Here is a 27,230-nt window from a genome sequence, read left to right on the forward strand (position 1 = left end):
GTTCAGTGCCCTGTGGTGCTCAGGACACTCACCGATGTAGGTGGCGCGTTCAGTCACCATGTACTTGTTGTGGTTGACACGGGCATACGGGATTCGAGCCTGGGCCTCATCCGCGGGGACCACAAAGAGTTTCTGAGTGGGAGGGGAGGATGGGAAGGAGTGTGAGAGGCACTGGGAGTCGGAGGAGCCCCGGGATCAGAGAGCGGGGCATGAAGCCAGATCTATGGGACTCCACTGCTTCCCACAGAATCCCTGGGGGCCAGAACAGGGCCAGGTGGAGGGGCGCTCTGGAATGAAAGCTGAAAGACAGGCCCCGGTGGTCTCATTTGCAAAACACTGTTCCCTACAGAATGGCTCCTGTTCATTCCTGAGGTCTTGTCTCAGATGCCCCCATTTCCAGAACATCTTCCTTGGCCCTTCTCGCTAGGGCAGGGGCTTTCTCTGGGTGTCCCCACCCTGGCCCTGACCCCTCTGCCTGTGCACCCCCCGGCCCTGACCCCTCTGCCTGTGCACCCCCCCGGGCCCTGACCCCTCTGCCTGGGCCTCCTCCATCCCAGCCCTGACCCCTCTGCCTGTGCCCCCCACCCCAGCTCCGACCCCTCTACCTGCCCACTCCCCCAGTCCTGGTCCCAAACCCTTCTCTGTGTACCCCCACCCCAGCCCTGACCCCTCTACCTGTGCCCCCCACTCCAGCCCTCACCCTTCTGCCTGGGCCTCCTCCATCCTGGCCCCGACCCCTCTGCCTGTACCTCCCACTCTGGCCCTATCACCTCTCTCTGTGCCCCCCACCCTGGCCCCAACCCTTCTGCCTGTGCCTCCCCATCCCAGCCCCGACCCCTCTGCCTATGCCCCCAAATCCCAGCCCCGACCCCTCTACCTGCCCACGTCCCCAGTCCCGGTCCCAACACCTCTCTCTGTGTACCCCCATTCCAGCCCCAACCCCTCTGCCTGTGCCCCCTCATCACAGCCCTGGCCCCTCTCCCTGTGCCCCCACCACCCTGGCCCTGACCCATGGTTTCCCCACCGTGACAGGGCTTACTCTGGGCTGTCCTTGTCAGTTGACAGATGAGCCCCATGAGGGCTGTGTCCCCAGGACTGCCCCGCACAGGGGCCGAGGGGTGGTGCTTACCACCTGGATGTCGGAGTGGGTATGGTTGTCACGCAGGGCAGCCAGGGAGAGCAGGAAGGCCCGCATGGATGGCTCCGAGTGTCCCCAGCAGCTGACGAGCAGGCGCACCTTGACGCCACGCTCATAGGCGGCCCGTCGCAGCCCATCGTCAATGGCAGGCCAGAACCTGGGGACGAGTGTGTAGGAGGTGGGGCAGGATGCAGAGGGTGGCTGTGTCTACAGGCTTTGCCCTCAGCTTTGGGGAACCAAGCCTGGGCCCAGTGTTAGCTATTCAGAGGACTTCCTCATCACTGGCTCCCAGACCCTGTTCCTGCCTCCATAAATCCTATGGGATATTTCCTCTTTCTGGCTGTGGCTCCCGTTCCTGCTCTCCAAAACCCAGTCTTGTCATCCTCTTTTTTTCTTTCTTGTTTTTTTGAGATGGAATTTCGCTCTTGTTGCCCAGGCTGGAGTGCAATGGCGCGATCTCAGCTCACTGCAACCTCTGCCTCACTGCAACCTCTGCCTCCCGGGTTCAAGTGATTCTCCTGCCTCAGCCTCCCGGGTAGCTAGGATTACAGGCATGCGCTACCACGCCCAGCTAATTTTGTATTTTCAGTAGAGACGGGGTTTCTCCATGTTTGTCAGGCTTGTCTCGAACTCCCGACCTCAGGTGATCTGCTCGCCTTGGCCTCCCAAAGTGCTGGGATTACAGGCGTGAATCACTGCACCCGGTCCATCCTCTTTTTTTGAGACAGGTTCTTGCTCTATCACCCAGGCTGGAGTGCAGTGGCATGATCATAGCTCAGTGCAGCCTCCAACTCCTGGGCTCAAATGATCCTCCTGTCTCAGTCTCCTGAGTAGCTGGGACTGCAGGTGAGTGCCACCGCACTGGGCTAATCTTCAAATTTTTCTGTAGAGACGAGGTCTCATTATGTTGCCCAGGCTGGTCTTAAACTCCTAGTGATCCTCCCGCCTCGGCCTCCCAAAGTGTTGGGATTACAGGCATAAGCCACCATGCCTTGGACCCATTGTCTTATCTACTGCCCCTAGAATACCTTCTTTGAGCCCCACAAGCGCCATCATCCACCTGGACATTGCAGTGGGTATGGTTGTTATCCTTCTTATCCCAGAATCACAAATCCCCAAGCTTGCTACTCTAAACCCAAATACTTTTAGCCCCCATTCCCCAACCCCTCATCCTGTTTCCAGCACATGCCTCCTACCTCCCCAAATTCCACATCCTGCACCCCTGCCTCAGGCTTCCTGCCCTCAACCCCAACATTCTGAGTGTTCTCTCTTTTTTTTTTTTTTTTTGAGACAGAGTCTCGCTGTGTCGTCCTGGCTGGAGAGCAGTGGCGCGATCTCAACTCACTGCAACCTCCACCTCCCAGGTTCAAGCAATTCTCCTGCCTCAGCCTTCCAAGTAGCTGGGATTACAAGCACATGCCACCATGCCCGGCTAATTTTTGTATTTTTAGGAGAGATGGGATTTCACCATGTTAGCCAGGCTGGTCTTGAACTCCTGACCTCAAGTGATCCACCCACCTCGGCCCCTCAAAGTGCTGGGATTACAGGCGTGAGCCACCGGGCACAGCCCTCTCATCCTTTTCTCTGTTTCCTCAAACCTCATCCTGAAACCTCATCCCTGTCTCTTCCGTAATCTCTTTCTCCTGTCTCAAGTACCTAGATACCTTCTTCCCAGACACCTCCTGGTGACTGTCTCTCCCTGTGGCTTCTCTTCCATCTGTCCCCTTGCCTGGAGCTCCCACCAGCTTTCTGGTCTCCATGATTCCCTCTCCTGTCTCCTGGCCACCTGCAGTGGCTCCCTATCCCCACACCCGGCAGTACCTGTGAGGGTGGGAGAACTCCAGAGTGGGCAGGTAGTTCATGACTGCGATGTAGATGAAACTCCGCGCATTGTCCACCACGTTGAGTAGAGCCTTCAGGTCTGGAGTGCGGCCACTTGGACACAGGGGTGGGGGCGCACTCTGAGGGCGAGGGGACAGTCAAGACACATGCCCTGCCAGGGGCATCGTCACAGTGGATCTCACATACGGACAGCTCACCACAAGTCAGGTACTGTGGAACTCAACGAATCCTCAGCCTCCATGAAGAGGAGGGTCAATCACCACATCCATTTCACAGGTGAGGAAACTGAAGCTCAGAGACGGTAAGTGACTTACTTAAGGTCACACAGTGGATAAATGGAGCCAGGATTTGAACCCAGTCCCTGATCCAGCGGCAACCGCATCACCTGGGAACTTGTTAGAAATGCAAATTCTTGGGCCTCACTGCACATGGCCTACTGAATCAGAGTGCTGGGATGGGGCCCAGGAATCTGGGTTTTAACAAGCCCCCAACTGATTCTGGGGCACGTTCAGGTTTGAGGACCTCTGCTCAAGTCTTTCTTTTTTTTTTTTTTTTTTTTTGAGATGGAGTCTTGCTCTGTCTCCCAGGCTGGAGTGCAGTGGCATGATCTCATCTCATTGCAACCTCCACCTCCTGGGTTCAAGTGATCCTCTGCCTCAGCCTCCCGAGTAGCTGGGATTACAGGTGCCCGCCACCCTTCCCGGCTAATTTTTGTATTTTTGGTACAGATGGGGTTTCACCACGTCTCCCAGGCTAGTCTCCAACCCCTGAACTCAAGTGATCCATCCATCCCGGACTCCCAAAGTGCTAGGATTACAGGCGTGAGCCACCACACCTGATCCCCCATCTCCCTTAATACTCAACAGACAAGGAAACTGAGGCTCTAAACGGGGAAGTGGTAATGAGGAGAGCCGTGATCCCCTGTGGGAGGCCCCTGTAGTGAAAGACCCCAATGAGTCATGCTTCCCTGTGTCCACACCTTAGGGTCATGCCTTCCACGATGACTCGACTTGGACAGGTGACTTGCTCAGGGGGACCTAGGGAGACCTGGGTTGCCTGCCTCAACTAGTGAAACTATCTAAGAGCTAGAAACATCAGTGCCTTGTCCAGAGTGATCAGTATCTGCCACGGGCGAGAGCTAGTGTCATCCAATAGAGCGTGTCGCAGTGATGGAAATGTCCAATATGGTGGCCACTTGCTACAGGTGCTACTGAGCATATGAAATGTGGCTACTGCATGCGGAACTGAATTTTGTCTTTTTTTAGAGACAGAGCAGCAGCCTCTTGCCCAGGCTGGAGTGCAGTGTTACAATCAGCTCACTGCAGCCTTGAACTCCAGGGCTCAAGTGATCCTCCTGTCTTAGCCTCCCCAGGGACTACAGGCGCACGCAACCACACCCAGCTGATTTTTATTAATATTATGTTTTTGTAGAAATGGTGTCTCCCTAGTTCTTTGGTATCCTGTCTAGAGCAATAAATAATAAGACCAAAAAAAAAAAAAAAATAGAAATGATGTCTCCCTATGTTGAACTCCTGGCCTTAAGTGATCCTCCCATCTTGGCCTTGGCCTCCCAAAATGCTGGGATTACAGGGATGAGAAACCATGCCTTGAAAAATATTTTTTTTTTTGAAACAGGCTGTCACCCAGGCTGGAGTACAGTGGTGTGATCATGGCTTACTGTAGCTTCGACTTCCTGGGCTCAAGTGATCCCCCTGCCTCAGCCTCCCGAGTTGCTGGGACGACATGCATGTACCACCCAACTCAGCTATTTTTTTTTTTTTTTGTGAAGATGGAGTCTTGCTATGTTGTCCAGGCTGGTCTCAAACTCCTGGCCTCAAGTGATCCTGTCACCTCAACCTCCCAAAGTATTGGGGTTACAGGCATAAGCCACCCCACCTGACCCGAATTATTAATTGCATTTAATGAACTTAAACTGAAAGAGCCACCTGTGGCTATACTGGATGACACAGAGCACCAAAGGTTTGGTGTGAATGAACGCAGGGTACCTCTCCCAGCAGCACTGACAGGTTACCCATTTTCTAACTGAAATAGAGGCCGAGGGATGTTGGGAACTACTCCAGGCCCCTGACCAAGCAGAATGAGCTGGGGTGAGAACTGATGGTCAGGATACGCCCTCCCTATCATCACCAGCCAGGGACGGATGGAGGCTGTGAGTGACAGCATGGGGCTGGGACATGACAGGCCCCACTTGACCCAGACTCACCGCCAGGTAGGCCAGAGCAGGGGTTCCATTGAGGCAGATCTCCATTGGTGTCTCTTGGTTATAGCGGGTGTCATAGAACCGGGGCCAAGTTGATGGGATGGAGCTGCCTGCCTGGCCCAGGAACCAGTAGGCCTCAAAGATCTTGGTCAGGTCTCGAGCCAGGCAGCTGCAGTTGTACATGACCACGCCCAGCTCCTTGACCTGTAGGAGGGCAGTGCTGAGCTCAGGGACGGCGGCCTGGTGCCCACAGATGACAGGGACACTCCCCAGTCTGGCCTCTGGCTATCCTCCTGTCCCTCAGTACCCCTCCACCCCAGCTCCAATAGCTAAAGTCCTAGCATGATTACCAACTTAAGTTTTGATGAAAATCAGTTATTCCAAAGCTCCAGGTTTCCTGAACATTTGCAATCTGCTGTTGCTTCTACCCTCCACTGAGCTAGCTTCTACTCATTCGTAGGTCTAGACTGACACATTTCCTCCTTCAGGAAGCCTCCCGTGACTACCCAGCCTGTGTCAGGCATTCCTCTGGGCTCTCCTAGTCCCTCGGGATTCCTTCCTCATTCTCTCTGGTGACAAATTGGTCTTCCCACTGGGCTACGAGGACAGGTACCAGGGATGTCTCAGTCACAGCTCTATCTGCAGCATCTCCCTGCATAATTGCTGAGATTAAAGGTTAGGGGAGCTATCTGTTGAGGAAATGAATTCATGAGTTAATGTGTGTCTTATCTTCACCTCATTCCCCAAGCTGTTTTCTGTTCCCTATCTTGGGCTAATTCCTCCCTATCCTTCAGGGATCAGATTAGTTATACCTCCTTTGGGAAACCCTCCAATACCCCAGGTTGGGGTCTCTGAGCTTTTCAACCCTCTGTTCCCTCCATCCTGGCCCTGACCCTCTGCCTATGTCTCCTCAACCCTGGCCCTGACCCCTCTGGGCTGTCACTGTCAGGTGACAGGCCAGTTTGCGTTGGACTGGGAGTTCCATGAGGTCCACCTGTTACCACCATGTTCCCAACATTACCCGGGACAGGGCTGGACTTAGAGCAGGCACACAGAGATGTACAATGAAGATCAAATGGTGTACAGGTCCTTGAATGCCCTGTAGAGGGGCTGGTAGCTGCAACTGGGGATCAGAGGGAGCCCCAGGCTTCCAGGAGCAGGGACAGGGCAGCATAGGGCTCTATTTGGGGATTCTTTGTTTTTAAACAGGGTCTCACTGTGTCACTCAGGCTAGAGTGCGGAGGCATGAATACAACCCACTGTAGCCTCAAACTCCTGTGCTCAAGTGATCCTCCCACCTCAGCCTCCCAAGTAGCTGGGACCACAGGTGTGTGCCACCACACCTGGCTAATTTTTTTTTTTTTTTTGGTAGACATAGGGTCTCACTATGTTGCCCAGGCTGGTCTCCAACTCCTGGGCTCAAGTGATCCTCCCGCCTTGGCCTCCCAAAGTGTTGGGATTACAGGTGTGAGCCACCGTGCATAGCTTGAATTAGGGAGGCCTGGTAGGCAAGAAGGAAGCCATTGCAGAGAATGGGTGGAGAAGACTCTGGATTGAGTGAGGGGTGCAGTGAGAGGCTGGGTGCCCTGTGGGGCAGGGAGTGGCCTGGAAGGAAGGTAGACAGGGTGCAGGCAGACCTGGGTCAGTGAACGCCAGTCCATGTTGGCACTGCCCAGGTAGAAGTGGGTCTGGTCCACCACCCAGAACTTGGTATGCAGGACGCCATGGGTCAGCTTCTGCATGTCCACCATGCGGACCTGGGCACCTGTGACCAGCAGGGGCAGTGATCAGGGGCCAGGCTGGGTACCCCCAGGCCCAGACCAGCCCCAGTTGGGCCCCAGCTCACCGCTCTGCAGCAGGGCCTGCAGGTCCGTCTGTGGCTGGGGCCCGTTGGGCTTGCTCACAGCGATGCGGACATTCACGCCCTTTGGTGCCAGGGTCTGCAGCTGCCGGAGGACCTCCTCACCCTGCAGGGAGGGGAGAGCGTCTGAGGGGCTGGACCAGCCAGCTCTCCAACCCCACAAGGTGATGCCCAGTGGAGTTATTCTGAGACATGATTAGGAGTAAACAGGCTTTACATTAGCCTGTATAAAGACTTTACAGATTAAAATATTAAAAGACTTCCTTATCTGTTTTAAACATCTTTATCTGCTTTAATAATTAGGTGCCCTGTGATCCCCCTCCAAGGCCTCCTGACCCCTCCTGCCCCTCCAGGGACTTTCTCAAAATTCAGCATCAAGGCAGGGCCTCCAGGCATCTCCCAGAATGGCGGGGGCGAGGCTCAGGCAGGGGGTCCCAGAAGGTATCGGGTGAGGCACGATGATGCCAGCAACAGCAACGATCAAGGATGCCCTGGAACCTACTGTGTGCCAGGCCCTGTTCTAGGCCCCTTCTCAGTGAACTCACTGAATTCTCACAACCCGGTGAGGCTGGTTTAATTATACTCTCCATGGAGAACTCAGTAGTGCAGTGGGATTTTGTTTTTGTTTGTTTGTTTGTTGAGACAGGTCTTGCTACGTTGCCCAGGCTGATTTTCAATTCCTGGGCTCAGGCATTCCTCCTGCCTCAGTCTCCCAAGTAGCTGGTACCTCAGGAGTGCACCACATCCAGCTATGGAGCAGGATTGGAACCCAGACCATCTGCCTCCTACATCTGTGTTTTAAACCACTTCAGAGGGAGCCAGTAGGGAGTGGGAGCTCATACGGTTTTTTTTTTTTTTTAACATAAAAACATTTTTTTTAGAGACAGGATTTCACTATGTTGCCCAGGCTAGAGTGCAGTGGCACGATCATGGCTCATTGCAGCCTCCAATTCCTAGGCTCAAGCCATCCTCCTGCTTTAGCCTCCCAAGTAGCTGGGACCACAGGTGTGTACCACTATGCCTGGCTTTGGTTTTCAACTTTTGTAATTATTATTATTACTTTTTCTTTTTTTTTCTTTTTTTTTTGAGACAGGGTCTTGCTATGTTGCCTGGGCTAGAGTGTAGTGGCATGATCACAGCTCACTGCAGCCTCCAACTCCAGGGCTCGAGCCATCCGCCTTCTATCCCCTGAGTATCTGAGACTGCAGGCGCGCACCACAACACCCCGCTAATTTTTATTTTTATTTTTTTTATTTTTTTTTTTAGTAGAGACAGGGGTCTCACTATGTTGCTCAGGCTAGTCTCAAATTCTTGGGCTCAAGTGATCCTCCTGTCTAGGCCTCCCAAAGTGCTGGGATTACAGATGTGAGTCACCACACCTGGCATAATTTTTTTTTTCAGGCAGTTCTTAAGGAGCCTTGTAATTTTAGTTAAGTTTTAAGACAACTTCTCACAAAAAGAGGCAGTAGGGAGAAGAAAACAGAAGGAACAAATTCATGGTTTTTCAGTGGAAGAGGTTATCCATGTAGCCTGTTCCTTTTCAAATTGTGAAGTTTTATGTTCTTCAGTTTGTCTGCAGACCATAGCAGGATATAGTAACAGGAGACACAAAGGTTAACTCTGTGCCAGGCACTGTGCTAAAATTTGCTTGGATTAGTCCATTTCATCCTTACAAGAGCCCTAAGAAGCACGTGCTATAAATTGACCCCATTTTACAGATAAACTGAAGCCAGAGAGAACAGGTGACCTGCCTGGGGTCACACAGCTGGAAGGTGGCCCCTGTCTTGATGCTGGGCTGTTAATTACTCCACTCTTCCATTTCTTTGTGTGACGGGGTCAGGGCAGCTTGTGGGTGAGTGACATCCGCCAGCCTAATAATCCCTTGTAACCAAACCCGCACCCTGACATTCAGAGGCCTACAGATGACCGTGACAAACGCCTCCAGTCCAGAGAACCATGTGAAGGCAGCTGCTTGCAAACACCTGTGTCCAATCCGCTGTGTGAGACACGCCCATCTGTCTCCTGGGCTGCAGGAGAAACCCCTTCATCCCCCACAGTCCCCGCTGCCTCCCACCCCCTGCCCCTGCTGCTGGCCAGGGCCAAGGTTGCAGGTACCTGCTGGGCAGAGGGCTCCTGCGTGTGGGTGTCATTGTTGGTGAGGGTCCAGTAGAAGGAGGCGATGTCCAGGCTGCTGTGCGCACCGGCGAGCAGGCCCAGCCAGGCCTGGCTGGTGGAAGGGTTCCCCGTGGAGGCATTGGGGAAGTCCAGGCCCTCAGGAATGCTTTCCACCAGCACTGCTCTGGGGGGTGGGGGATGCTATCAGCCATAGGGTGCTGGAGAGCAATGGCTGGAAGGTGAGTGCTCAGCTGTCCGTCCATGGGTGTGTTGGACAGACTATATTTTTTTTCAGAGACAGAGTCTCGCCTTGTCCCCCAGGCTAGAAGTGCAGTGGCGTGATCTCGGCTCACTGCAGCCTCAAACCCCTGGGCTCAAGCGATCCTCCTGCCTCAACCTCTTGAGTAGCTGGGACTACAGGTGTGCGCCAGTACGCCTGGCTACTTTTTTTACTTTTAGTAGAGATGGAGACTCACTATGTTGCCCAGGCTGGTCTGGAAGTTCTGGGCTCAAACAATCCTCCCGCCTCAGCCCCCCAAAGTGTCACAATTACAGGTGTGAGCCACCAAGCCCGGTTAAACTGTATTTGAGTTTTTATTTTCTCTTAAAATTTTTTTTTTTTAAACTGTGTGTATTTGAATGTGTGCCTGGACTCATGGTCCTCTGAGTGTCTGTCTAGAGGTGTGGAAGGAAGGTCATGTATTTAGATGTGTGTGTGTGTGTGTGTGTGTGTGTGTCCACAGATGTGGGTGGAAGATGCTGTGTCTGTTCACGGGCGGATAGAAGATGACGCTGTGGCTGCCATAGAAACTATGTGTGTGGAGGAGGAGGGGGCGGGCGAGCACTTGGAAGCCTGTAACCTCCTCAGTTGTCGCAAGTGCTGGGTAGGGCTGAGTGCAGGCCCTGCTTAGTGTGTGCTTAAGTGTCCCTGGTCTGGCAGGCCCCTCCCCCCACCACCTGCAGCGCCCCCCACTTACTCGCAAGGGTCATAGCAGGGGGCTGGGCGCTGGTTGGGTCCAAAGAGATGCAAGTCGCCGTATTCCCATAGAAACAGCTGAGTCATCAAGGCTCCAAAGCCCACAACCGCCAGAATGAGGACCAGCAGGACCCAGCGGGCTTTCTGTGGGGAGGAGGAGGTAGTCAGCCAGCCCGAGGGGGCAGCCCAGCCTGTCCCTGAGACAGGGCGAGGGTGGCGGAGGGCTCCTACCTTTTCCGCAGCTTTCCACGCCTCAATCTCATTCATGGGCAGCTCGTTGGCGGGCTCCTCTGCAGGCACCTTCAGCTGGGGATGGGGACAACAGCAGGGGTGACAGGTGGCTCTTCGGAACCCCCACCCCCACTTCACCCAGCTCCACCCTGCTGAGTTCCCCAATCCACCTACCTCCTGGTACATCAGTTTAGGCTTCATCTTCCCTCAAGGCTGGGGGATATGCAGAGCCCAGGTGAGAAGGTGGGTGTGTCAGGGTCTCCAAACTGGCAGAACAAAAGTGGGCACTGTGTGGGGTGTTCTACGCTTTCGAGGGACAGACATCACAGAAGGGTGATTAGTCTTGGGGCCATTCATAATCATGGGGGCCACTGGCACACTGCCCACCACCCCAAAAAGAGGAAGCTGGTCACTGGTCAGCAGGATTTCGAAATCCCTCAAAATCCAACGGCTCTGCTGCCTGCTCATCACTCTGCAGTGCCCACCCTGCCCCCATCAGCACCCACGCAGCTCCCCTCTAGCAGCCCCCTTCTCTCTCCTCCACCACCAGAAAGACAGCGCTGGATGAGGTCAGCGGAGCCCCAGGTCTTTGTGCCCGGCTTTTCTCAGCCCTGGGACTACACAGGGGGTATATTCTAGGTGGCTCCTCCGCCCTCACTCAGGTACCCCCACACCACACAGCTCAGCCGGGGATCATCGGGGCCTCCCTGCCACCCCGCTGCCCATCCCCCCAGCCAGCCTCCCCCCCACCTACCCCTGAGGGGCCTCGGTCTCGCTCTCAGGCGTCTGCTGCTACCTCCGCGGGGCCCCAGCTTCTGCCCGGACAGGCTGAACAGGGGTGGGAGGAGGAGGGGGCGGGGCCTGTGGGAGCCCCGCCCACTGCAGCGGGGAGTCTGCGCAGTGCGCGCCTCAGTCCGGGCTCACCGCAGCGAGAAGGGGGGCTCGGCTCCCCAGTCACTGCCGCTCCAAACTGGCTGGATTGAGGGGTAGTACATGGCTGGTGGATGGGTTTTGCTACATTCCACCCTAGAGTCCCTGTGTGGGGCAGGGAGGCCACAGGCAGAGAACAAAAGGAACCTCACGTCTTTTCTTGTCTACAAACCTTGTGAATTTGTGTACCATGGACATGCATTACCTAGTCAAAAATAAATACATAAATGAAATTAATAAAACGCTTATAAAATGAAACGGAAAGATCAAGGTTGAAAAATAGAGTGAAGAAATGTAGCGATAAAGTCAACAGAAGACAGTTCACGGCATGAGATGGGAAGAAAGGGGCAGAGGAGATAGTGAATTTTCTGTTGGAGTCTACTTGGATTTCGGTATTTGATTTTTTAAAAAAAAAGCCAGCTGATATTTTGATAGGGATTTAAAAAAATTTATTTTCCGATCCACCCCATCCCATGTCTCCCAAGAGGGATTTAAGGCCCTGGCTGGACAAACACACTGGAGACCCCTTTCCTCTCTCATCCCTCATCTCCTAATTGAGACAGGGTGGCACCTCTCTCAATGAGACAGGGACACTCTCTTCCCTCAAAGCTTGGCAGGAAGTCAAGAGATAACTCCAGAAAAGGAGTATTACTAAGAGAAGCAACAGGGCAGAAGTGGTTGTCTTCAAGGGAGTGGGATTTTGGGGTATGTCAAGATTACTTTTTATGGTAAGCCTATTTTCTTTTCTTTTTTTTCTTTTTTTTTTTTTTTTAGTGTCAGAGTTCTGTTCCCTAGGCTGGAGTGCAGCAGCACGATCATAACTCACTGCGGCCTCAACTTCCCAGGCTCAAGCAATCCTCCTGCCTCAGCCTCCCAAGTAGCTGGGACTACAGGCACGTGCCACCATGCCCAGCTAATTGTTTGTTTTGGAGACGGAGTCTCGCTCTGTCTCTCCCACGCTGGAGTGCAGTGGCGCGATCTCGGCTCACTGCAAGCTCCGTCTCCCGGGTTCATGCCATTCTCCTGTCTCAGCCCCCGCGAGTAGCTGGGACAACAGGCGACCACCACCACGCCCGTCTAATTTTTTAAAAAATTTTTTAGTAGACACGGGGTTTCACCGTGTTAGCCAGGATGGTCTCCATCTCCTGACCTCGTGATCCGCCCGTCTGGGCCTCCCAAAGTGCTGGGATTACAGGCGTGCGCCACCGCGCCAGGCAGCAGCTAATTAAAAAAAATTTTCTTTTTGTAGAGACAGGGTCTTGCTTATTGCCCAGGCTGGACTCCTGGACTCAAGTGATCCTCCTACCTTGGCCTCCCAAAGTTCTTAGATTACAGGCATGAGCCACCACACCTGGCCCCTATTTTCTTTTTTCTGAGACAGAATTTCGCTCTTTCGCCCAGGCTGGAGTGCAGTGGCGCAATCTTGGCTCACTGCAACCTCCGCCTTCCGGTTTCAAGCGATTCTCCAACCTCAGCGTCCTGAATAGCTGGGATTACAGGCGTCTGCCACCGCGACCAGCTAATTTTTGTACGTCTAGCAGAGACAGGGTTTCACCATGTTGGCCAGGCTGGTCTGGAAATCCTGACCTCGTGATCCGCATGCCTTGGCCTCCCAAAGTGCTGGGATTACAGGCGTGAGCCACCGTGCCTGGCCTATTTTCTTTTTTAAAATTGTGAAACATACGCTATTTTCAGAGAAGTATAGACAATATCTCGGTGTAGGTTGAGAAATAATTATAAAGCACACACAGGTGTCGCCAGTTTCATCACCTTTTAAAAAATCAGGGGCATGCATTACTCTTTTTTTGAAAAAGAAAACTCTCAAAGACAGTTAGGTTCTCCCCTTACTCCAAGATCCAACCTAGATTTGTGGGGATAACTTGCAAACTCCTCCCTACCAATGTCAGATCCCAGACTGGTGAGGGTAGAACATGCTAGATCCCACCCTTTCCATGGCAGGAAGACAAACAGGGACGCCTAAAAAGGATCTAGCAGGTCAGGTGTGGCGGCTCACGCCTGTAATCCCAGCACTTTGGGAGGCTGAGGTGGGTGGATCACCTGAGGTGAGGAGTTCAAGACCAGCCTGGCCAACATGGCGAAACCCTGTCGCTACCAAAAACATAAAAATTAGCTGGGCGTGGTGGCGGGTGCTTGTGATCTCAGCTACTCGGGACTGAGGCAGGAGAATTGCTTGAACCTGGGAGGCAGAGGTTGTAGTGAGCCAAGATCACGCCACTACACCCTAGCCTGGGTTACAACAGAGCGAGACTCTGTCTCAAAAAAAAAAAAAAAAAAAAAAAAAAAAAAAAATTCTAGCAAGAAACAGCAACAGACTAAGGTTATTTGAAACTCCAGAGGTCACCAGAAGCAGAAGATAACGTCAGTCTTAGAGGCGGTTGACCACAGCATTGTGGGTGGAGGAGGCAGGAGGGAGCGCAGGAAATGCTTGCCTTCAGTTTTCTTTGACGGTCTTGGTGAGAAATATTTTTATTGAAGAATATGGAGTTGTAATAGCAGGCAATGTGAAATTAGGGAAGCCAAGATGAATCAAAACCGAAGGCGAGGTGGGGCATGGAGATCTGAAGTAACAGGACTGGCAGCGTCAGGGCTGGAGAACTGGGATGGTCCCTAATAAACCAAAAATAGGGAGAAGGGCCTGGCACTGTGGCTCACATCTGTAATCTCAGCACTTTGGGAGGCTGAGGTGGGAGGACCACTTGAGTCCAGGAGTTCCAGACTAGCCTCGGTAAGATAGCAAGGCCCAGTCTCTACAACAAAATAAAAAGTAAAAACAAAAATGCAATAAAAATAGGAAGAAAACAGATGGACTTCGTTCAAATTGTCGGTGATATTTTGGCTTTCAAATTGTACAGTGACGACCGGTCTGTAATGATTAGTTTAATTTTAACTTTTGATATGTTTTAATTGTATTTTTTTCTTATTGTGTTAACTTTTGATTAAAAAGTAAACTAATATTGGAGGGCCAGGCACGGTGGTTTACACGTGTAATCCCAGCACTTTGGGAGGCCAAGGTGGGAGGATTGCTTGAGCCCAGGAGTTTGAGACCAGCCTGGGCAACACAGTGAGACCTAATCTCTACAACAAATGAAAAAAATTAGCCTGGTATGGTGGCGTGGACGTGTAGTTCCTACTATTTGGAAGGCTGTGGCAGAATAATTGCTTGAATCTGGGAGGTGGAGGCTGCAGTGAGCAGTGATTGCACCACTGTACTCCAGCCTAGCTGACAGAATAAGAGCCTATCATAAAAAACAAATAAAAATCAGTACTGGAGAAGCGATTTAGATTGGATGAGAGACAATACAGTGAGTGCTAGAGCCAGATACCTGAGACTGAATCTGAGCTTCAGCATTAGTGACTGTTTGACCTTGGAGAAGTGACAATGCCTCTGTGCTCTTGGTTTCTCCATCTGCAAAATGGGTATGGTAACAATAGCATTTGCTGTTCATTAATTTTACACACATTTACTGGTTGTCTTGTGTGCATCAGGTATTGTTTTAGGCACTGGGGATGCAGCTGTGAACAAAATAGACACGAGGGAAAAGCAGAAGCCAGGCGCAGTGGCTCACGCCTGTAATGCCAGCACTTTGGGAGGCCGATGTGGGCGGATCACCAGAGGTCTGGCATTCGAGACCAGCCTAGCCAACATGGCAAAATCCCATCTCTACTAAAATTACAAAAATTAGCCAGGTGTGTAGGAGGACGCCTGTAATCTCAGCTACTTGGGAGGTTGAGGTGGGCGAATCGCTCGAACCCGGGAGGTGGAGGTTGCAGTGAGTTGGCACCACTGCACTCTAGCGTGGGTGACAGAGGAAACTCCATCTCAAAAAAAAAAAAATTAAAAAAAAAAAAAAGGGGGGGGTATAATAAACAAAATAATAAATAAATGATATAATGTTAGAAGGCAGTAAGTGCCATAGAGGATCAGGGAAGAAGGGTGGGGGTGGAATCGTTTGTGATATTTAATAAGGAGGTCAGAAAAGGCCTCACTGAGAAGGGGATACCTGAAGAAAAACTTCAAGGAGAGGTGAGATGGACATCTGTGGGGAAAATGATCAGTACAAAGGCCCCAAGGGAGGAATGTGCCTGGTGTGGATAGAGAAGAGTGAGGACGCCAGTGAGTCTGCGGTGGAGTGGGCTGGGGGTGAGGGACAGGAAATGTCACAGAGGTGACAGGGCCAGATCCTGCAGGGCTGCCTGGACTGTGATGAGGAGGACGGGGTCACGTGTGGGTTCCCAGCAGGGAAGGACAATGTGATCTGCTTCAGATTTTTTTAAGAGATGGGGATCTCCGCCAGGCACGATGGCTCATGCCTGTAACCCTAGCACTTTGGGAGGCCAAGGTGGGCGGATCACCTGAGGCTGGGAGTTCGAGACCAGCCTGACCAACATGGAGAAACCCTGTCTCTACTAAAAATACAAAATTAGCATGGCGTGGTGGCACACGCCTGTAATCCCAGCTACTTGGGAGGCTGAGGCAGGAGAATTGCTTGAACCCAGGAGGTGGAGGTTGTAGTGAGCCAAGATCGTGCCATTGCACTCTAGCCTGAGCAACAAGAACGAAACTCCGTCTCAAAAATAAAAACAAAAAACAAAAAACAGATGAGGATCTCCCTATGCTGCCCAGGCTAGTCTTGAACTCCTGGCCACAGGCGAACCTCCCGCCTTGGCCTCGCACAGTGCGGGGATTTCAGGCACGAGCCACTTCAATGGGTTTCAGTTGGATTTTGTAGTGGGTTGAATGGTGGCCTCAAAAAAGATATGTCCCACACAAGCATAATCCCCAGAACTTACGTGCATGTGACCTTATTTGGAAAAAGGATCTTTGCAATTGTAATCAGATTTAGGATCCTGAGATGAGATCATCCTGGACTATCTGGAAGGGCCCTAAATCCAGTCACAACTGTCCTCAGAGATAGAACAGGCAGAAGGCCATGTGAACAGGGAGGCTGAGATTAGAGTGATGTGGCCATAAACCCAGCGATGTGGCCGGGCGCCTGTAATCCCAGCACTTTGGGAGGCAGAGGCTGGCGGATCACAAGGTCAGGAGATCGAGACCATCTTGGCTAACACAGTGAAACCCTGTCTCTACTAAAAATACAAAAAATTAGCCGGGCGTGGTGGCAGGCGCCTGTAGTCCCAGCTACTCGGGAGGCTGAGGCAGGAGAATGGCGTGAACCTGGGAGGCGGAGCTTGCAGTGAGCCGAGATCGCGCCACTGCACTCTAACCTGGGCAACAGAGCGAGACTCCACGTCAACAACAACAACAACAACAACAACAAACCAGCAACACCTGGACCCACTAGAAGCTGGGAGAGGTGAGGAATGGAATCTCCCCTCCAGCTTCTGGAGGTGCATGTCCCTGCTACACCTTGAGTTTGGACTTCTGGCTCCAAAACTGAGAGAATGAATTTTTTTTTTTTTTTTTTTTAAAGATGGAGTCTTGCTCTGTTATCCAGGCTGGAGTGCAGTGGCGCAACCTCAAGTCATCCGTCTGTCTCGGCCTCCCAAAGTGCTGGGATTATAGGCAGGAGTCACTGCGCCTGGCCATACATTCTGTCGTGTTAAGCCACCAACTTGGTGGTAATTTGTTACAGCAGCCCGAAGAAACACACACAGGTGTTACAGGATCCCCCAGTGGCTGTGTGTGGGGAACAGACTGGGGCAAGGCCGGGGAGCCCAGCGAAGAGGCTGCTGGGAGCATCCAGACAGGAGCCAAGGGTGGACAGGACCAGGGTGTGGGCAGCCAAGTGTCAAAGAAAGGGCGGGGTCCGGATGCATTTTGAAGGTGGAGGGGATGGCATTTCTAGGCTGGATGTGGGTTTGAGAGCAGTAAAAGAATCAGGGATGACTGAGTTTTGGCCTCAGCAAGTACAAGGGTTAGAGGTGTCAATAGCTGATTGGGCAACATAGGGAGGCACAAGTTTGGGGAAAGACCAGGAGTTTGGTTTTGAACATACAACATTTGAGATGTCTAAAATCTGACTGACTCCTCTGAACTAAAGGAGTTAACAGGCTGGGCAAGGTGGCTCACACCTGTAATCCCTGCACTCCAGGAGGCTAAGATGCGGGGTGGATTACATGAGGCCAGGAGTTCAAGACCAGCTTGTACAACGGCAAGACTCACCTCTACAAAAAGTAAAGTTAAATTTTAAAAAAGGAATTAACACACATATAATGCGCACAGAAGAGCCACTGACATGCAGGAGGCTCTCAGTAAAGGTGACTGTCAAGGCTCCTAACAGCTCCCCATGCAAAGGCATCCCCCATCCCACTCCCAGAGACAAGACGGTTGCTTTTCATTATAGGTCTTTATACTTAAACATTGAATTTTTTTAAATGCACATATAACTTCTATGGAAACTAAACTATAAAGAGGCTCAGGCTCCCAGGTGGGGTGCCCCATCACCAGATCCTAGCCTCCAGAGGACTGTGGCCTCAGCTGGAGAAGGAAATCAGGCCCCCCCCGCCCACTGCTCAGATCCTTGTGGGAGCAGGGCAGGGTGAAACTGAAGGTGGGCATGGGCAGCTGGGTCCTGGGGTTCCTCCTCAGCCTGTCTCAATGCCTGTGTTCTCAGGACCCTGGAACCCCCATGGGGCTCCCAGCACGCCCCATCCACGTTGGTACTTATGCTCTGCCTCCTCGCTGGTGTGACATGAGATGAAATCAGATCTCGGCCAGACGTGGTGGCTCCCGCCTGTAATCCCAGCACTTTGGGAGGCTGAGGTGGCAAATCACCTGAGGTTAGGATTTCGAGACCAGCCTGACCAACATGGTGAAACCCCATCTCTACTAAAAATACAAAATTAGCCAGGCGTGGTGGCGCGCACCTGTAATCCCAGCTACTCAGGAGGCTGAGGCAGGAGAGTCGCTTGAACCTGGGAGGTGGAGGCTGCAGTGAGCCAAGATTGCGCCATTGCATTCTAGCCTGGACAACAAGAGCAAAACTCTGTCTCAAAAAGAAAAAGAAAAGAGATCAGGTCTCATCTGGGAGAGGGCACTGCCAGGAAGCGTGCCATCTCCCAGCCCACAGAATACCCCCGAGTCCCCTTGCCTTGTGGTCCTGCCCCCCTTGGGGTATGACACCACAGCCCGCAAAAAGGAGGAAGTAAAACCCACTGGGTCACAGATCCCTGAACATCCCACCCCCAGGGGAGGGTGGCAGTGGGAGATTTGATTCCTCCTCTACAGCAGCCCTTTAAATTGGAGAGTTCATGGTTCAGATCCCACCTCTGCCACTTTCCTGCCAGGTGACGTTGAGCATAGGGCTTTACTTCTGAGCCCTGCTGGCCTCATCTATAAACCGTTATTAGCCATATTGGCAGGGCACGGTGGCTTATGCCTATAATCTCAGTACTTTGGGAGGCCAAGGCGGGAGGATGGCTTGAGCTCAAGAGTTCGAGACCAGTTGGGGCAACAAGGTGAGACCCCATCTCTACAAAAGCTTAAAAAACTGGCTAGGCGGCTGGGCAGGGTGGCTCATGCCTGTAATTCCAGCACTTTGGGAAGCGAAGATCGGTGGATCACCTGAGGTCAGGAGTTCAAGACAAGCCTGGCTAATATGGTGAAACCTCATCTCTACCAATACAAAAATTAGCCGGGCGTGGTGGCAGGCTACTCAGGAGGCTGAGGCAGGAGAATCACTTGAACCTGGAAGGCAGAGGTTGCAGTGAGCCGAGATTGCATAATTGCGCTCCAGTCTGGGCAACAAAAGCAAAACTCCGTCTCGCAAAAAACAAAAACAAAAAACAAACAAACAAAAAAATAATAATAATTGGCTAGGTGTGGTGGCCCATGCCTACGCCTATGGTCCTAGCCACTTGGGAGGCTGAGGTGGGAGGATTGCTTGAGTCCAGGAGTTCGAGGCTGCAGTGAGCCGTGATTGTGCCACTGCACTCCAGCCTGGGTGCCAGAGCAAGACACTATCTCAAAACAACAAATAAAATGAGTATCATCTTTTTTTTTTTTTTTTTTTTGAGGCAGAGTCTCGCTCTGTCGCCCAGGCTGGAGTGCAGTGGCCGGATCTCAGCTCACTGCAAGCTCCGCCTCCCGGGTTCACGCCATTCTCCTGCCTCAGCCTCCCGAGTAGCTGGGACTACAGGCGCCCGCCACCTCGCCCGGCTAGTTTTTTTTATTTTTTAGTAGAGACGGGGTTTCACCGTGTTAGCCAGGATGGTCTCCATCTCCTGACCTCGTGATCCGCCTGTCTCGGCCTCCCAAAGTGCTGGGATTACAGGCTTGAGCCACCGCGCCCAGCCATGAGTATCATCTTATATGCAGTGGAGGGTGGTGGCTGGGGGATCTCTGAATGGTTAAGGGGGTGGGTCTCAGAGTCCCACAGCCCAGACTTCAGATCTCAGCTCTGTGGAATTGGGAAAAGAGGTTCCCTTCTGTAAGCCACACTTTCATTCTCTGAACAATGTGGAGATTAATAATACCAACCTCACACTTGCTGGGAAGTCAATGAGGTCATCCATGAAGGCAGGAAGCAGAGTAAGTCCTTGAAACATGCTGGTTGGTGAGATCTGTGTGCGCCCTCGTATCTTGTATATACTTCAATCACACATAATCAATTTATATGTGTCCCTTGCTATGTCCGTGTCTGATTTATTCCTCTAGCTCTAGGGCCCAGGCCATTGTAATTGCTCAAAAAATACTGAAAGCAGAAGAAATGGAGCAGCAGAATAGAAAAATTTGAGAGGAGATTATTTTAGATGTCTCTCTATTCCTAGTGACACTTTTATACAGAATGATAACCAGCTGGTATCAGCTCTAAGCCCAGAGCATACAGGGTGGGTACAGACAATGGCATCTCAGCCTGAGATTAAGGCTGAGAGGGTGGGGAAAAAAGGCTGATTCAAGCCATCTGAGAATGCAGAGTGTGCTTCTGAAGCCTACATACAGGAATCATGGGGCAGATCACACCGCAGGAGACATTTACAAATCCACAGGCTGGCCAGGAGCAGTAGCTCACGTCTGTAATCCCAGCACTTTGGTAGGCCGAGGTGGGAGGATCGCTTGAGCCCAGCACTTTGAGACTAGCCTGGGCAACAGAGCGCGACCCTGTCTCTAATTTTAAAAATAACAAAATGAAAACAAATTCACGGGGCTTCCAAATGGTTTAAAACAGAAATGTTCTCATGTTTAATGGTGCTGATTTTCACTAGATGGTGCAGACCTCTTTGGACTGAACCATCAATTGTCTCTGGCCTCTGTGGACTGCACCATCAATTGTCTACAGAAAACAGAACAGAACACTGGTTTTGCAAACTGTTTTTTCATTTTCAGCAGTTAGATCCTTTATTTCAAAGGACCCTTTAAAGTAAGTGCCCCTCCTAGGGAGAGAAGACAGTCAGTCCGAAAAATAATTAAATAGGTCCAAAAGGCATCATGAATGATAAAATACTTCTGAACTGGAACTAAAAAACCCTAAGCTGTCCCACTCTTGCTCAAAATCCTTCTGTGGCTCCCCATTGCCCCCAGGACAAAGTACAAACTTCTTACCGTGTCCTACAGAGCCCTACATGGACAGGCCCCTGTGGACCTTCCTCCATCATTACAGCTTCAGTTCCCTCATTCTCAACCCAAAGCTCTGTCTGGTTTCCTCCTTTCCCCTGAACTCCAGCTCTGGAGGTCCCATGGCCCCCCAGATACCTCCTTCAAGGTATCCCAGACTCCTACACCTACCATGTCCCCAATTGTCCTTACCATCTTCCTCCCCAGTTCCCCATTTCAAGGAGAGCTGTCGAACCCATCCTTCAGGTCTCAGCCTTGGTGCCTCCTCCTCCAGAAAGCTCTCCTTGACTGCCCCCAGCCCTGGGCCTTGTCCCGGACCCCAACAACTTGTCGACTTGGCCCTGTGAGGGTCTCTCCAAATCACTCTCCCCACTAGCTCTGACCTAGTCTCTCCCACCTGTGTCCTCACTCCAGCCACCTCCCTTGGATCCCCCTCCACATGAAGTTGACATATCCCTCTCCTGCTCAAAAACACAGTCTCAGCTCGTCACTGTGGCTGCCAGGGCCTTGAATGATCTTCCCTGAATGACCTCTTTGGTCTACTCTCTCACTGTTCTTCCCACCCCAGCCATAGTTATGATCTTTCAGTTCCTTGAACCAAAACCACACTTTCATCACCGGACCCTCCCACAGCTGCTTTTCCAGCCGAGCACACCTTGCTCATTTCTATCCACTCACGTACCATCTCCTCCATGAAGCCCTCTGGGCTCACACAGTCCCCTGGGCCTCCCTTTCCCAGACCTGATCCCTCTACCTATGCCTCCTAGGGAGAGAAGATGATCAGTCCGAAAAACAATTAAATAGGTCCAAAAAAGTATCATGAATGGTGAATACTTCTAAATTGGAACTACAAAAATCTAAGGTGTCCCACTCCTGCTCAAAATCAGTGCTGTGATCAGCTGGCAGTGCCTAGTGATGGGTTCGTCTCTCCTATTTGACTGCGAGCCCTATGATGGCAGGGCCAGGCTGTCTAACTCACTGCCATGTCCCCAGTGCCATGGAACATAGGAAAGTGCATACCAGGTGCTCAGTGGCCAGTTAATCTATTAATTCAACTAATATTTAATCAGTAATGACTTGCTGACAAGCCCTGCTCCAGAAACTGAGATTACAGAGAAAAAAAAAAAAAAAAAAAAAAGGAGCTGGCATGGTGGCTCACACCTGTAATCCAAGCACTGTGGGAGGCTGAGGCGGGCGGATCACCTGAGGTCGGCAGTTCGAGACCAGCCTGACCAACATGGAGAAACCCCGTCTCTACTAAAAACACAAAATTAGCCGGCGTGGTGGCGCATGTCTGTAATCCCAGCTATTTGGGAGGCTGAGGCAGGAGAATCGCTTGAACCTGGGAGGCAGAGGTTGCGGTGAGCTGAGATTGCGCCACTGTACTCCAGCCTGGGCAACAAGAGCGAAACTCTGTCTCCAAAAAAAAAAAAAAAAAAAAAAAAAAAAAGGAAAAAAATTCTTCCTAAAGATGTTATTCTTAAGGGAGTGAGAATAAATGAGTGAAATACATGGAATGTGCCTTGGAAAAAAATAGAGCAGGGGAGGGAGACAGTGGCATCACAACTGCCAAAGGCTTATGTCCCAGCTCAAAAATAATAATAGGGCTGGGCATGGTGGCTCATGACTGTAATCCCAGCACTTTGGGAGGTGGGTGGATCACTTGAGGTAAAGAGTTCGAGACCATGCTGGCTAACACAGTGAAACCCTGTCTCTACTAAAACTACAAAAATTAGCAGGGCGTGGTGGTGTGCACCTATAGTTCCGCTACTTGGGAGGCTGAAGCATGAGAATTTCTTGAACCTGGGAGGCGGAGGTTGTAGTGAGCTGAGATCACGCCACTGCACTGTAGCCTGGGCGACAGAGTGAGACTCAGTCTCAAAACAACACCACAAAACCAAAAATAACATAGCCAGGAGCGGTGGCTCACACTTGTAATCCCAGCACTCTGGGAGGCCGAGGCAGGCGGATCACCAGAGGTCAGGAGCTGGAGACCAGCCTGGCCAACACAGTGAAACCACATCTCTGTTAAAAATACAAAAATTAGCCAGGCGTGGTGGTGCGCACCTGTAATTCCAGGTACTTGGGAGGCTGAGGCAGGAGAACTGCTTGAACCAGGGAGGCAGAGGTTGCAGTGAACTGAGTTCACACCACTGCATGCCAGCCTGGGTGACAGCGAGACAGTGTCTCAATGAAAAATAAAAAAATAATAACAACATGGCTGGGCACAGTTGCTCACTCCCACCTGTAATTCCAGCACTTTAGGAGGCCAAAGCAGGAGGATCACTTGAGCCCAGGAGTTTGGGACCTGGGCAGCCTGGGCAACAAATTGACATCTTGTCTCTACAAAAAAATCAAAAGGCTAGGCCAGGTGCAGTGGCTCACGCCTGTAATCCCAGCACTTTGGGAGTCCAAGGCGGTTGGATCACAAGGTCAGGAGTTCGAGACCAGCCTGACCAACATGGTGAAATCCCGTCTCTACTAAAAATACAAAAATTAGCCGGGCCTGGTGGTGCACGCCTGTAATCGCAGCTACTCAGGAGGCTGAGGCAGGGGAATTGCTTGAACCTGGGAGGTGGAGGTTGCAGAGAGCCGAGATCGTGCCACTGCACTCCAGCCTGGGCGACAGAACGAGACTCTGTCTCTAAATAAATAAATAAATACAAAATAAAAAATAAATAAAAAGGCTAAAAAATTAGCTGGGGATGGTGGTACATGCCTGTAGCCCTAGCTACATGGGAGGCTGTAGCAGGAGGATGTCTTGAGCCTGGGAGTTTGGGTATGCAGTGAGCCATGACTGCGCCACTGCACTCCGGCCTCGGTGAGAGAGCAAGACCGTGTCGCAAAAAGATAAAGAAAGAAAGAAAAATAATAAGATGGTAGGGCTGGGCGCAGTAGCTCACACCTGTAATCCCAGCACTTTGGGAGGCCGAGGTGGGCAAATCATGAGGTCAGGAGATCGAGACCATCCTGGCTAACACAGTGAAACCCCATCTCTACTAAGAATACAAAAAATCAGCCGGGCATGGTGGCGGGTGCCTGCAGTCCCAGCTACTCAGGAGGCTGAGGCAGGAGAACGGCATGAACCTGGGAGGCGGAGCTTGCAGTGAGCCAAGACTGCGCCACAGCACTCCAGCCTGGGTGACAGACTGAGAATCCATCTCAAAAAAAAGAAAAATAAAAAAAAATAAAAAAAAATAAAAAAAATAGTAACATGGTAAGTTTAGGGCAAAGCAGTGTTACCGTCTGTTTTCAGATGAGGTGGCAGGGCTCAGGGAAATTGCCTGCTTAAGTTGCACAGCATTGGTTTGTCAGTTGGAAGATTGTTTTTTGAGACGGAGTCTCACTCTGTTGTCCAGACTGCAGTGCAGTGGCAGGTTCTCAGCTCAGAGCAACCTCCATCTCCCAGGTTCAAATGATTCTCGCGTCTCAGCTTCCCGCGTAGGTGGGATTACAGGTGGCCACCACTATGCCTCGCTCATTTTTGTATTTTTAGTAAAGACAGTGTTTCACCATATTGGCCAGGCTGGTCTCGAACTCCTGACCTCAAGTGATCTGCCCACCTCAGTCTCCCAAAGTGCTGGGATTATAGACATCGGCCGGGAATTTGAACCCAGAGCTCAGTTGTATTCCAGGGTAGTACACTGTTGAACTAATTCATGAACAAACAATGCAAAATCTCCCTTCATCACATCACGTGAGGGACCCTGTGACCTGAGGGAGGCGTGAGCCTATAGAAGTGCAGGGTGTGGAGTGAGACAGTGGGGCTTCTTGCATTTATTTTTGATTTTTTTTTTTTGAGACAGGGTCTCCTTGCTCTGTTGCCCAGGCTGGAATGCAGTGGTGGGAACACATCTCACTGCAGCCTGGAACTCCTGGGCTCAAGTGGTCCCCCTGCCTCAGCCTCCCAAGTAGCTAGGACCACAGGTGTGTGCCACCACGCCCAGCTAGTTTTTTATTTTTTTGTAGAGTCGGGATCTCACCATATTGCCCAGGCTGCCATGGAACTGCTGGGCTCAAGTGATCTGCTTACCTCAGCCTCTCAAAGTGCTGGGATTACAGGCATAAGCCACTGGGCCTGGCCTCAAAGCACTTAATATATTTGTTTTATTGTTTTAAATTGGACTTAATATATTTAATTTTCACAACAGTCCTCTTAAAACTCCCACTTAGGGAATTAAGGATCCAGAGAGGTGAAGTCACAGGTACAAAGAGACATAGACAGGATATGGGGTAAGCCTGGGACCTGGACTTTGGTTAAAAAAAAAAAATAAGAAAAGGAGAGGAAATGGAGCAAGGATTTGAACCCAAGCTGCCTCAAGCTTCTAGGGACAGATGCCCCATGACAGCTGCCTCTCCTGTTGTTCGTCATCTGTAGATCCTCTGCTGCCTGCCCCCCTACCCTCCAGGACAGAGCTGAACCCCGTGGTGGCGCTGGCCTCTCAAAAACTCCATTAGCATTTCCCTAGCCTGCTCTCCAGTTTTTATTAATATTTATTTATTTATTTGAGATGGAGTCTTGCTCTCTCGCCCAGGCTAGAGTGTAGTGGCGAGATCTCAGCTCACTGCAATCTCCACCTCTCAGGTTCGAGGGCTTTTCCTGCCTCGGCCTCCTGAATAGCTGGGATTACAGGCACCCACCACAACGCCCACCTAATTTTTTATACTTTTGGTAGAGGTGGGGTTTCACCACGTTGGTCAGGCTGGTCTGGAACTCCTGACCTCAAGTGATCCGCCCGCCTCAGCCTCCCAAAGTGCTGGGATTACCGGCATGAGCCACCATGCCCGGCCTCGATCTTTGACAGGGATATTTGAAACTTTCTCCCAACATAAAGAATATGTGAGTGCGGACTGAAGATTCTGGCTGTCTTTCCAACAAGGCTGCCTCTCACTAGTCGATCCTGGGTAGAAGTTCTGGAGCTGCCACAGCTCAGGGTGATGGCTTCATGTCACACTGGACCGCATCCCTCCTCAGCTCCACATCCTCCTGTGGCTCCCACCTCACTTGGAGTAAAAGTCAGTCTTCTGCATGGCTCACAAGGCCTTCCACGATGTGCCCCATCGCCCCTCCAACATCATCTCTTGCCCCTCTCCTCTCTCACTGACCTCCTTGCTATTCCTTAAATATTCCAAGCTTGCTCCTACCTCAATGACTTTGCTTTTGCTGTTCTCTCTGCCTAGCATGCTCTTCCCCCAGAGGGCTGTCATTCTTTCTTTCTCTCTCTCTTTTTTTTTTGAGATAGAATCTGACTCTGGGCCGGGCGCGGTGGCTCAAGCCTATAATCCCAGCACTTTGGGAGGCCGAGACGGGTGGATCATGAGGTCAGGAGATCGAGACCATCCTGGCTAACACGGTGAAACCCCGTCTCTACTAAAAATACAAAAAACTAGCCGGGCGAGGTGGCGGGCGCCTGTAGTCCCAGCTACTCGGGAGGCTGAGGCAGGAGAATGGCGTGAACCCGGATGGCGGAGCTTGCAGTGAGCTGAGATCCGGCCACTGCACTCCAGCCTGGGCGACAGAGCGAGACTCCGTCTCAAAAAAAAAAAAAAAAAAAAAAAAAGAATCTGACTCTGTCGCCCAGGCTGGAGTGCAATGGTGCAATCTCAGTTCACTGCAACCTCCGCTTCCCAGGTTCAAGCGATTCTCCTGCCTCTGCCTCCCGAATAGCTGGGATTATAGGTGTCTGCCACTATGCCTGGCTAATTTTTTTGTATTTTTAGTAGAGACAGGGTTTCACCATATTAGTCAGGCTGGTCTCGAACTCCTGACCTCAGGTGATCCACCGGCCTTGGCCTCCCAAAGTGCTGGCATTATAGGCATGAGCCACCATGCCCAGCCGTTTTCTTTTGTTGTTTATTTTTGAGACAGTCTCCCTCTGTTGCCCAGGCTGGAGTGTAGTGGCAAAATCATGGCTCACTGCAGCCTCAAACTCCCAGGCTCAAGCGATCCCCCCACCTCTCAGCCTCCCACACAGCTGAGACCACAGGTGCACACCACCATACCTGCTTAGTTTTTGTAGAGATGGGGTTTCGCTATGTTGCCCAGGCTGACTGCAAACTCCTGAGCTCCAGTGATCCGCCTTCCTCAGCCTCCCAAAGTGCTGTGATCACAGGCATCAGCCACCGTGCCCGGCCCCACTCTCTCTTCTCCTTCAAGTCTTTGGTTCAAATGTCACCTTCTCAGAAAGCTTTCCTTGACCACCCTATTTAAAATTACAACCTTGACCCCACATTCCCCATGCCCCTTCTAATACATCCAATAATCTACTTTCCTATTTACCTATTGCCTCTTACCCTTACTAGAGTTTAGGACACTCTATAAGGCCAGATTTTTTTTTTTTTGGAGACAGGGTCTCACTTTGTCACCCAGGCCGGAGTGCA

General features: G+C 51.5%; 1 protein-coding gene across 7 annotated transcripts in view; it reads right to left on the reverse strand.

Annotated features, from left to right (window-relative positions):
* The window catches only part of PLD3 (phospholipase D family member 3), a 31,366-nt gene that overhangs the window by 566 nt on the left and 3,570 nt on the right, over positions 1-27,230 (reverse strand). Inside the window, exons 2-13 of one of the 7 annotated variants that reach the window (XM_037991685.2) lie at positions 14,659-14,741; positions 11,487-11,519; positions 10,559-10,650; positions 10,385-10,459; positions 10,155-10,297; positions 9,178-9,361; positions 7,048-7,168; positions 6,839-6,966; positions 5,205-5,405; positions 2,960-3,099; positions 1,130-1,295; positions 33-132 (exon numbers count right to left, since the gene is read on the reverse strand). In XM_037991685.2, coding sequence (XP_037847613.1) covers positions 33-132; positions 1,130-1,295; positions 2,960-3,099; positions 5,205-5,405; positions 6,839-6,966; positions 7,048-7,168; positions 9,178-9,361; positions 10,155-10,297; positions 10,385-10,459; positions 10,559-10,585 — 1,285 coding nt within the window. In that variant the 5' untranslated portion in view covers positions 10,586-10,650; positions 11,487-11,519; positions 14,659-14,741. Of the gene's footprint in view, positions 1-32; positions 133-1,129; positions 1,296-2,959; positions 3,100-5,204; positions 5,406-6,838; positions 6,967-7,047; positions 7,169-9,177; positions 9,362-10,154; positions 10,298-10,384; positions 10,460-10,558; positions 10,691-11,138; positions 11,520-14,658; positions 14,742-27,230 lie in introns of those variants that run through there. The other 6 variants (XM_007996828.3, XM_007996823.3, XM_037991683.2 and 3 more) reach the window with 6 other exon arrangements.

Source organism: Chlorocebus sabaeus, chromosome 6 (assembly GCF_047675955.1).
Source record: "Chlorocebus sabaeus isolate Y175 chromosome 6, mChlSab1.0.hap1, whole genome shotgun sequence".
NCBI lineage: Eukaryota > Metazoa > Chordata > Mammalia > Primates > Cercopithecidae > Chlorocebus > Chlorocebus sabaeus.